Source organism: Andrographis paniculata, unplaced genomic scaffold, assembly GCF_009805555.1.
Source record: "Andrographis paniculata isolate CXL003 unplaced genomic scaffold, ASM980555v1 Contig49END, whole genome shotgun sequence".
Classification (NCBI taxonomy): Eukaryota; Viridiplantae; Streptophyta; class Magnoliopsida; order Lamiales; family Acanthaceae; genus Andrographis; species Andrographis paniculata.
The window spans coordinates 296,782-309,441 of record NW_026137583.1 but is presented as its reverse complement, the minus strand read 5'-3'; the positions used below and the strand labels follow the sequence as shown (position 1 = coordinate 309,441).

The following is a 12,660-nucleotide window of genomic DNA, read 5'->3' as shown; positions in this document are numbered from 1 at the left end:
GTTTATTTTTCAATAAGAAAATCCAAATTTTTCTAGAAAAATCGTCAACTACAGTTAAGATATATCTACTACCACCATAAGTGGGTTCATTAGAAGGTACACATAAATCTAAATGTATATATTCCAAAATCCTTTTTGAAAAAAATAACATTTTCAAGGGTTTTTAACGAAAATTGAACTTTATTTAATTTTTCAAGTTTGCACATATTACAAAAGGGAACAACGGAAAATTTCTCATTTTCTAAATAATCAGATTCATGCAGAATTTTCAGACCATTATTGCTTATATGACCTAACCTCTTATGCCATAATTCAGAATTAAAAATTTCAAAATTATCAAAATCAGAACATGCATTAATAGGTATAGCAGAGGTTATATACAAGTCATTTTTTAAATCTGCCCTTAAAATCACTAAAGACCATTTTGTTATTTTCATGCAATTTAAACCCCACTTTCCTTCTAAACCTGAAGTAGATAATTTAACACATGACATCAAGTTGTTTGACAAACCAGGCACATATCTCACATCATGCAGTTTTATCACATTACCAGATTTAAATTTCAAATTGACAACACCAATTCCCTCAACTTTACACACACGATTATCAACCATAGTAACATAACTGTGTGTTAAAGCTTTAAATTAAAAAAAAATACTTCTCAAAGGTGTCATATGGAATGTACATGCAGAATCAACAATCCATTCATTTGCACACAAAGAATTTGAAGTTAAATCTGTCCTAACATCAAACACATCCCCCACATTTCGATTCACATCAATCAAATTGGCTGACTCACTTGCATGTGCTTTTTTATTATTATTACTACTGTTATTATGTCCAACCATGAGTATCAATTTCGAAAACAGTTTACTCAAAAACAGTTTTGAGAAGAACACAGATTGTTTGGCTAAAAAATAGTTTGTTTTTAAAACAGTTTATTTTAAAAAAATTTATCAAAAATACGAATTATTTAAAAACAAAATGAGAACCAAACAAATACCACAAATCACAGCACACAAACAAATCAAACACGAGCAAACAATAAAGCTATCTATTACAGCATTCACTCGTGACTATTCAACCAAAGGTACTCGAAAAATCACTCACAATAGTGAGGATCGGAGTTTTGCAACCTTGGTATCCATATAGTCTTTACAATCGATTTGTGCGGAATTAACAGAGTGACTGAAATAGTAGTAACAAAAGTTAAGGTTTTAGATTTTACCCTTGAAGCACTGCAACAATATTTTCCCTACAGTATACAAAAGAAAAATATACATAAACCTATACTCTTTCGAGAATAGGGGTTAGCCAATATATAACAACAGTTATCTACAACAAAGACACTGTTTCTCTTTTAACTAGTGTTAGATCATAAAAATACAAGTTTAGGGGATATTTAGCACGATACAAATAGAAACAGATATATACCACTGAAATTCAGAATAAACCGATTTATAAAGAAACATTTTGGTTTTTAAAACTATTAACCGAAAAACATATTACAGTTTAACAAATTTTAACCAAACACAAAACAGTTTTCAAATCGGTTTTCAATATATTCAAAAGGTTAAATCAATACAGAGAGAGATTTTAAGTCTCTTAAAGACTTTAACAAGATATAGATGACGGTTTTATAGATCTAAAAGAATTTTACAAGATCCAAACCAGTTTTAACAAAACACTTACGATTTTGGAAAAACTTTTAGATTCAAAAACGAAACAAACACAGATCTTAACTAATAATAAGGCGAGCAAAAAGATATCAGGTTTATTTTCTTAAAAAACAACCGAGACTCACTCAAACACCACCGATCTACACAATACAGTAGCGGTTTTGTTCGAAAAAGACATAAAACAACTCGACCGTGACTTAAATAAGCACAGATCGAGTTCAAACAGGGCCGATTTTGAACAAATCTAAAGGAAAAGAACCGAACGCACTAATACAGGTTCGATTCAACCAGATCCTTTCGATTTCACACAAATCTATCAAGTATTGAGTAGAATTTTACAAAATCAACAGTAAATCACGATTTCGTAAATAAAAAACTCAACCGAAGCTCTGATACCACTTGTTATGAAATTTATTACCGGATTTAAGTATTTTATTTATGAAATCAAGTAACAACACAAATATTGAACTAGTTTGGTTAGGCTCAGCCCCAACCAACTCGGAAAAGCACAAAATCGACACAATACACACCTAATCTAGCGACTACACAAACGAACCGCCCACAACCGTGATACACACTATATATAACCCCACACAAACACAAACAAGGCACCCGAAGGCCTACAACGTCGAGCGAGCCCCTTTTGGCTACGAACGACTACACAAAAGGGGAAAACAAACGTGCCACAGGAACTTCACAATATTACAGGAGGAAGGCACCACCGAGAAACCGCCGTGAACTGCCGTGAAAGTCACTGGAAAGAGGAGAGCAGTGGGTCGAGAGAGAGAGAGGGGAGAGGCCAGAGAGTAGTGAGCATAGAGAGAGTGAGTGAGATTAGAGAGATTAATTAAAGAAGACTCTGTCTATATATACATATACATGCCCAATGGAAATGGATGGCTAAGATCAAGATCTGTAATCAACGGCCCAGATCAAGCCTCGCAAAGGGACGCGGACCCCAGCCGGGTAACGGGTCGGGTCATGGGCGCGGGATGCAGATCACAGGTAAGAGTCAGTAAGTGGGTTGTGGGTCACAAGCCAGGCCCAGTTCGAATGGGCTGCTTAGATAATTGGTGTGTTGTGTATAATATTGGGGTGAATCCGAAAGACAAAAATCCAACAATAATATATAATTATATTAATTTTTATATAAATTAAACTAATTAATTTTAAATGATTTAGCATGGGTGCTAAACTTATATGTTTAACATCTTATCATCCTCCCTTCTAAAGGGAGGATATAAGGAATTTAGCATCCGCGTTTATTACTAAAATTTTATATTATATAATTATTTTAATTAATTATGTAAATTATAATAATTAATCTTAACTGATTTAGCATGGTGATGAACTTGTATATTTAGCAACCAATCATTCTCCTTTCGATAAGAGTGTAGATAAGGTGAAATTTAGCACCCATGTTGATTATTAAAAATTTATAATACTTCTTCAATCTCAAAATAATAGAGACATTTAGGTTTGACACAAAAATTAACGAATAATAGTATTATATTTATAATAGTTAAAAATATTTTTAAATTAACAAAATGCCCCTACTTTATATAATTATAGTAAAAAAATATGGATATATTGTAAAAAAAATAGGAAGGTAGTTACCAAAAATAAAAATAAGATTATTGTTTTGAGACGAACGAAATTGAGACTATTGTTTTGGAACAAAGAGAGTATATAATTATATTAATTATTTTAATTATTTATGTAAGTTAAAATAATTAATCCTAAGTGATTCAACATGGGTGCTCAACTTGTATGTTCAGTACCAAGTCCCCCTCCTTTCGATAAGGGAAGAGATAAGGTGTAGAATTTAAAAATTAAGCTTCCATGCTGATCACTTATAATTTATAATATAGAATTATATTAAATATTTTAAATAATAATGTAATTAAAGTAAGTAATTCCAAATGATTAAGCTTGGAACTTGTATGTTTAGCATCCTATTCTTTCTTCTTTGGATAAATTGATGCAGCACGGAAATTTAATATAATGAAGTTTAGTTAAGTAATATAGTGATTTGTGATATTATTTTATTAACTTTTTTTATGTTAGTAGTGATGTTGATATTTTCAAAATAAAACTTAATATATATAATTAAAAATTTTAGAATATGTATTTTAAATATTTTAAACTCTATATTTCAGTAAAATATATATAGTATGTATATTATTTTGTAAGGAATAAAATTTTATATAATACAATTAAATTAAAAAATATCTTTATTTATTTATAATTAAAATATATTAATTTTTTAAAAAACATAAAAGTTTTAAATGTAAATACAAATATTTGTTTTTTGAGAAGAAAAAAATAAAAGAATTTTGTATGAGTCTTATTACATGTAAGATGTTAAAAATTTAATTAGGTTGATTGAAATAAATATATAAATAAAAAGGTTGCAAATACATCGTACATGTAAAGTATTAAAAATTTAATTAAATTAATTTCTATTTATTTAATATTGATAAATTTACTAAATATAAAAAGTGACAAGTAAAATAAAACAGACAAATATATATATATATATCAATTAAAATGAGAGTGATAGTACATTACAATTGTAATGAAAGCTTTAATCCAAAACTATATATATATTCCACTCGACCCAAACATACAATGCAACCCACACTTAGCCGAGGATCACATATATGGAGATTAAATCCCACCCCTCGTTTTAATAATTCCTAAATATATACTTTCTCTGTCCACTTAATAAATTTATATTTACCTTTTGCGTTATTGTAGTTAAAATTAAAGATATTTTTATATTTGTATAGTTTTTTTGTATAAATATCATTTTATCAGTATTATAAGATATTAATAGAAGTATTTTTGTCATTTTTCTTTCATTTGTATTAGGTTTTGATATAATAATTAATATTTAAAGAACAACACCCAAAAAGAAAATGTAAACTTTACAAGTGAACGGAGGGACTATAATATATGGGTGAGTGACGAGGCATTACACCAATCTCTATTTCTCCCACTGCTCACAAATTTGCCCTGTCTCTCTACATGAGATCACTCTTCCATCTCTGTAAATCCTTTCATAAAATTTACTTCTTTCTCGTGCTTCTCTTCATGTGTTCCGTGAGATTCGAAACTCTATTTTTCTCCTTCACTTCTGAATTTGTGGAGTTGAAAGTTCCCGGTGAGATTTGGTGGCGGAACATCCAATCGATGTTGTTGTCACTAAGGTTTATTGTTTTTAACATTGTATTCGATTTTTTTGGATTTTTAAACTCAATATGTATTTAATCAAAATTTTTAATAATTTTTTAAAATTTGAAAGTATGAAATCCAAACTTTAAATGGCTTTCAAAATATTTAGGTATTCAACAATTTATAAACTTTAAAACTCTATAAATTCTTTTAAAATTTTAATTGAAGATTACGTAGAAATTAGATGGTATGTAATCGCTTCAAAAAAGCACAAATTTTGATGAATTTCTTATAACTTTAATAAATGATTGTATGATTAATTGTTCACATGGTTAGAATTGCAATAATGCATATATTGTACCTCCCCAACGGATCGATGTACCTGTCTAACTAGATCGAAATACCTTCAAATAACATATATATGCTCATATAAATGTTACCCATTAGTTAAGAATGTTATCCTTGTACGAAGACAGCAACCAACCAGAAAAGTTATGCATACGACTTTTAAATTGGAATTATCTAATTCATTACAAGACCTTGCAATGGTTGAAAAAATGTTTGCAATGAAAAAAAATGCATTCGCAGATACTTATGTACATTAATGGTGCACTAAGAAAGAAAATTATATACATGTGTTGCAAAGGTTTATGCTCTCCTAATCGCTGTCATTTCTCTCAACCACCAATGAAGAATTGCTAATAGAAGAAATGCTTTCACCAAGTTCCTTAATTGTCTCATCCGTCAAGGGATTGACTTAAGTCGACCATATTCAAAGATACTGCTACTACATAAATACTACCTAAGCAACCATCAATCATACCTTGATTGTCAATGTTCGTACCCAAAACATATTTTTACATACCTTCATTAAATATCAACTACTCTTAAGTAGTTTTTATTTACATATAATACGATTTCATATGCTTTAGTAATGTGTATTTATGCCCTAGTAACTTGTGCTTGAAAACTGATCATTCTCAACTTGAAACATTCAACTGTATCGGTAACTATGGATGAATTCATCATTATAGTGTTCTCGAAAATCCTAGAACTATATGTAAAGATAAACAACACATATTTACTATAGATGAATAAACAAGACAGAAAATACTTAGTTAAATTATGTTGGTTTTTATTCATACATACTTTATGGTCTTCTTATTGAAAAATATGGCATGAGTTGTTGAATGTAAATGTACCATGCCCAAACTTTTCCATCAGAGTTAGAGGAATTACTCTCATCAAGTTTGTGAATTGGCTCCTCCGTCAAATGATTGACTGAAATTAACTACATACCCTTGCGCATATCTTATATACCTATAATTGTGGTGTCATATGCTTCAGTAAAAAATATATATGTCCTAGTTACTTTTGCTTGAGAAATCGACCATTTTCAGTTCGAAATATTCACTTGTTGTCGTAATCATGGATGAATTCATCATGATAGTGTTTTCACGACACCCTGAATTGTATGAAAAGATAAAAAACACACATTTACTATAGATGTATAAATAAGTTAGAAATGACTTGTATGATATATGTAAAATCATAGTCCAACCTCCATTTGTAGATGTCTAAACAAGTCATAAATGAATGAATTAAATTATGTTGGGTTGTTAGAGTACATTATTGCTGCCACGAATTGAAAATCTTTAATAGTAGTCCATATTGTAGCACACACAACAATATTCAGTCAGGAGTATATTTACATAGGGCATGACTCGGCTAAGCAGACAAGTACTTCAGAGCGGCTCCGACGTACCCCCATTTTGCTTGTACAAAATTATACTTACTGTGTAACTATTGCATTCTTTCATGTAGCAACTAAACTAAATTCAAAGATATCTACTTCTTTACAGATAATATCTTTTCGAATGTGTATATATACACTCCTAAACTAGTGTTATCTCAATAATTTTCTTTGAGAGCAAAGATTCATAATCCTTTCCATATGGAACTGAATTTGCTCGATTAATAGAAAACTCTTTTCGATTTAGCGGTTTGATGGTTTGGTTTGGATATTTTGCTCACCCCTACTTATGGCATCAACTTTTTTTTTATCATTTTTTAATAAATATTTTATAATACTCTTATTTTATTTTTTACCTACGTCACTTTTATATAAAAATATTATTATTTTTTATCTTTCATGCTCAATCAAAAGTGCATAATGTGCCAGGACATAGAGAATATTTAATAAATCTAATGTGTAGAAAATTTATAATTTTAATATTTACATTAATTAAAAACATTTGAAGTAACTTTTTAATACAAATAGCGTTACATATTTTATGGTCTTTCAATACAACCTATTAGACATTCACATACTAAAGTAAAAACTATTTAATAGCATTTTATAAAATGATAATTCGGTTAAAAAACCAAGTACTTCATCATGCCTCTGATGTACCCCATTTTTATTTTAATGCACTATTTTTTCCCAACATATGTACCTGAACTCCGCTTTTAGGTACCTACATACTTTCAATAAATGCTTGTGAGAATTTACAAAATGACCAAAAGTATCAGTGATAGATTCCGAAATAAAATAAGAGTTTACAATCATTTGCATATAAATCTAAGGGATGTAACACAATATGAAAAATACTTCATCCTATTTTGATAATTAATTATCAAGATTATATTGAAATGGTTAGGGTGGTAATATGCTATCACACCAATGTGCTTTGACAGATCAACTACATACCCCCCAAATAATTTGTATGCCTCTGTTAAATTTCCAGAAACCCATGTCATCAAATTATTATACATAAAATAGGATTGTCATATACCCTTGTTCATGTTCATATACTATAGTACATCCAAGTTACAGTTGTAATTCTATACAACCAGACTCTTGTTGTTGTATATTCACCTACAACCAGGCTTTTGTTGTTGGATCAAGGGATCTTAGTGCAACAATTGAAAATGACTTTCTTCAATTTGATTTTACAATTAGTACAAATCAATATATCGATCCGGCTTCAACTAATCCGCCCTGCAACCCAAAATATGGAGACTTAAGCAAGATTAACGTAAAATCATTTTTGATAATAGAGAGAAGATTCATTGAGAATTACTAGAAACTATGAGACCTTCTCAAGATACTTGCCACGACAAATACAACCTATGATTGTCATATCTTTATATCAATATGATACAATATATTGTTCCAAACTTTTATAATGAATATTGTTAAACATAGTACAAACTATCAAAATTATTCTATATGCACAATCCAATCATCACAATATTGTAGCAATTACTATAAATGGATAACCATTATACTATAATGTGTATAATTAAGAACTCTAAACATCAACTCACATAATCCAAAAACTAAATAATTGTAGGTGAAAATATTTGGAAATGCATAGTTCATAGACACATCATAAATTTTTTTGAATACTACATCGATAATTTCATCTTACACAAATTGTAAATGACTAAGTTTAGGTATGAACGTTTGTTGGCACATCTTCATTTTCTATTACACTGATTAACATAAGAGCTCAAAATGTATTTTCAGTCTTGAAATTCTATCTACTAAAAACCTATATAAAGCATGTCACATCTCACACATAAAGAACATGACCTAATTTAAACAATCAACACAAAGTAAATAATTCACAATCAATCGGACATGATCATCAATAAATATTATGACATTGAGTGTATAGTGATTGGCTGGAACCCTCAAATAGTATATATTTTTTAAAAGAAAAATGACAACCCAACACTCTAGAAAGTGATTTATAAAATTCCTTGACATTAGGACAAACCTTTTTTGGGACATTTCATCGAACACATAAAGTGCACCATTCATATATTTATTTCACTAATATACACATAGTATGAATCCAAAAAAAAGTAAACTATCTAAAATCATATATTCTTATGGAATTCTAGTAATATAGTAATCCCCAATAGCAACAAATTACCCAATTTACAAAATAACAATTACGACCTCTTTCGCAAAATAGGAACAAAAATACTCGATAACAAAAAAAATCATCATCAAAATCACCCCAAAATTACCCACTTTACAAAACTCATATTTAATTTATAAATTCCTACTAGTTTTAAATGCAACAATATTTTTCCCAAACTAGCAATTTTCTTACTAATCCAAACACGATTGATACAAATACTAACCTTGGGATTTCTCCGATTGAACCGCCAGATGTCGATTTCGAGATCTCCGGTGACAACCCTTGGAATTTCTCTGATCGATCTGCGTGACCGCCGACGATAAAGAACCGATTCGACGGGACAGAGAAACGGCCGAATAGTGAGAAAATGGAGCGAAAAATCTGTCGGACGATGGGAGAAGAGAAGATAAATGAATCTTTCGCACTGCTGGAAACTGGGTGATCAGACGAGAGGTTGCTTCCGGCTTCACTGGAGAACGCTCAATGGTTTTAGGAGAATTTTGCGCGAAGAAAAACAACCAAAGAATGAGAGAAAGAGAAAGATCGAGGAAGAGGGGGTGAGAATGAAAAAGAAGCGAATGCATACAAAGAAATTAAAATTAGGGACTGAATCTCAAATCAATATTAGACAGGGGAATTTTAATCCAATTTTCCGTTTTTTTTTTATAAATAATAATTAATAATAATAATTTAATTAAATATATACAATATATATTATTTTATAAATAATAAAATTTTAATGAATACAACTTAATAAAAAATATAAATATATATTATAATTAACATAAAAAAATTAATACTCAAATTATATTATTATTAATTTCATAAATTTAATTAATACGTACTTATATTATTATTTTTTTTATCAATCAAATCAGTAAATATTAAAATCTTCAAATCCAAATAAAAAGAAACATAAAATCTCAAATCCAACTTAAAATTCAAATACAATCTAAAATCAAACCTTATTCTCTCAAAGTTATCCGAAAGAAACAACCCTATACTATAGAGATTAAAAAATAAAAATAAAAAGTTACATGCGGAGGTTGGTATCCACGCTAACATATATATACACGATTATTAAATGTTAAAATTTCCTATTTGAGTGTCTATTTTTGTACATAGTTTACAACGGAATTTATGTGAGTGAACTAACGAAATATTTTGTCAATATTCATTTAGCTTTAACATTGTATCGTGGAATCTGACAGTCTTTTAATACAATGTAGTCGTACGGTACTACTGCTTCCGTTACACATTGGAAGTCTGCGTTATTATAGACACAAGAATTTAAAATAAATATAATTAGTAGATAATTAAAAATTTATTAATAAAAATAATTATCTTATAATATAAATAATTATAAATTAACATTAAGATAACTATAATAAATTATTAAAAAAGAAAAGTGATATAACACGTGGAACGGACAGAAACGACAATGTGAATATGATAGGTGGAATGAATGAAGTATTTTTTATACAATTAATTGAAGGTGCTACATAACCATTATTTAAATAAAATTTTTAATAAAATAATAATAAAAAAGTAAAACAAAAACCTAGACTATGTTCCTGGGAGTATTTTGTTTTGATAATTTGTTACTATACAACTTTCCACTAAAATATGATTTCTCTATTCCATCTAAATTGGCTTACAAAATTTTGTAGTAGATTAAGAAAAATAGTACTTTTCTATCCAAGTTGAATATTCTTGCAAAACTTTTCTTAATAGATTAAAGAAAAATACTAATATCTTAGTTAATAGATTTTTATAATAGAAAAAAAAATCAATATACCCGTTTAAGTTAATGGAGTCAAAAGTGTATAATATTGATTATATTTTAATAAATAGTGATGAGATCAATGATAATTTAGGAATTGAATAGGAATATATAGTCATGGTATTCAGGTGGGACCTGACCTAAAAAAAATTTAAATTCAGTCCCTCTTTATTTTGAATGTATATTGCACTCCCTCCTTTTGATTTTCATTTACACTTGACTCCCTAATACCCATTTTACCCTTGAAATAATTATATAATGTAATGAATATTGTTTGTGCACCCATTATTTTTATATAAATCTATATTATCTAATTACATACTCTACAAAGAAACTGTAAAGTCATGTGCCTTAATTTTTTTATTTATGTACTGAAACAAGCCACGAGATGCAGCTCCCGTCAGTCCAAGCAACACGAAGCGTGAGTATTCTTTACATACCTATAGTTACGATTATCGTATCACATATGTAGAACAGTCATATCTCAAAATGTGTTGGATGTAATTGTTTTATTTTGCAGACCCAAGTCAAGTAACCAAGGCACTATTTGAAATCAAGACTCGGGCAACCGTGGACAAAGTGAGGGTTTATTTACGTTAGATATAACTATCTCTATTAGATGTAATTAACTTAAATTTACTATAATACCTGAAATCGTGTATGAATGCAGGGAAAAAATTTGACCGAAATGATTGATAGCACAATACCAAAACCACCAACAATGTTCGAGCAGGCTGAAATGTCCTAGCCGCAATGTGTTCAGATCCTCTCAATTACGATAGTGTTCCTTTTTTTGAGCTTCCGGCACATTCCGTCAACAACAATTGACACAACTCGTTGAGGAGAATATAGAGTTCAATAAGTGACATCGAATGCGGATGGGGGCAACGACAACTCGAGCATCCAAAGAGAGCAAATGACTTGTGTTCTAGTTTCCGTAAAATAGTGTATATGGATTAAAATGGGCATGGTTAGATGTGGTTGAATCATGCTCTCTTTGTGTTTTATGATCGGATGTTGTTCCACCGAAATTAGGTTGTCTACAAGTTCGATTAGCCTATCTATTTTGAACATGTTTTGTAATTGGTGTGCTATTTTTGTGAAGTTTTGTTTATAGTAGGTAATGCCAATGATATTACATACAAATAGACAATTGCAAATACATTCTTCATCATTTGTCATTAGAAAAATTACAATGCATACAAGTAGTTGCGAATACATGCCAATTCATTCGTCAACAACGACAATACAACCACTGTTATGGCAGAAATACAAAATAGATACAAATATAGTTAGTACGAAAATATGCGACAAAAGCAACCAAACAGCTACCTAAACAACTACCTTCAATCAACTATTAGGAAACTTTCATTGACCGCTATGTAATAACTTATCCAAACACATGTGATAATCGGAATAATTCAACATGCGCTAGAAATTTCAAGTTCCTAACTCGTTGCTTCAGAGACATAATTTCGGCATCTCCATCATTCAACTTCTTCAATAGACCTTGGATGATAGCTTTAGCTCGAGGGCATATAGGAGGATCTTCCCACAGAAAAAAACAACACCCTGCCCGTGTTCCTCTCTACATATGAGAAACACAATACAATGAGTGTTCTTCTTATACTATATTATCTGACACTAAATTTAACGTATAAATCCTTACCTTAGATTTCATACAACAACTGAATCTTCTTCCGGGATTGTCGACCATCCAAGAAGTGCGCGTTACAGACTTCGGTCCAAAATAACATTCTACATCCGCAACTACGTACGATGATGTTCCACCTCCGAACATTAACACATATCAAATAAATTACACCTGAAACAACGCTGAGTAAGATATAACATCAACCAAACAAAACTAACACAAAATCTGTACAATAATCAGTCCAAAAATTACAAAATTTTAGAAAAATTCATAATAAAAAAACTCACTCGAAGTGTGTTGGCTCTTCTCCATCTTCTACTTTACACACCGGCGTGTCGACGAAATGAACCGCTCGGGGGCATATCGGCGAGTCGGCGGCGGTGACCAAGGTGCTCGGAGATAGAATGGGAGAATTGGGGATCTAGGGCTCGA

The 12,660-nt window shown here is 30.0% G+C and overlaps 1 protein-coding gene across 2 annotated transcripts; it reads right to left on the bottom strand.

Moving 5' to 3' along the window:
* Positions 1-11,755: 11,755 nt before the first annotated feature.
* Positions 11,756-12,660, bottom strand: LOC127253068 (uncharacterized). Of its 2 annotated transcripts, none has more exons than XR_007839196.1 (3): positions 12,516-12,660; positions 12,244-12,399; positions 11,756-12,162 (listed from the first exon to the last, which is right to left on the bottom strand). XR_007839196.1 is itself a non-coding variant. In XM_051277492.1 (3 exons), the coding sequence occupies exons 1-3, from the start codon at positions 12,538-12,540 to the stop codon at positions 11,965-11,967; spliced, it is 345 nt and encodes a 114-aa protein (XP_051133449.1). In that variant the 5' UTR covers positions 12,541-12,660; the 3' UTR covers positions 11,756-11,964. The 2 variants fall into 2 exon arrangements, 1 of the variants encoding a protein (XP_051133449.1); XM_051277492.1 differs by having other exon boundaries at positions 12,244-12,365.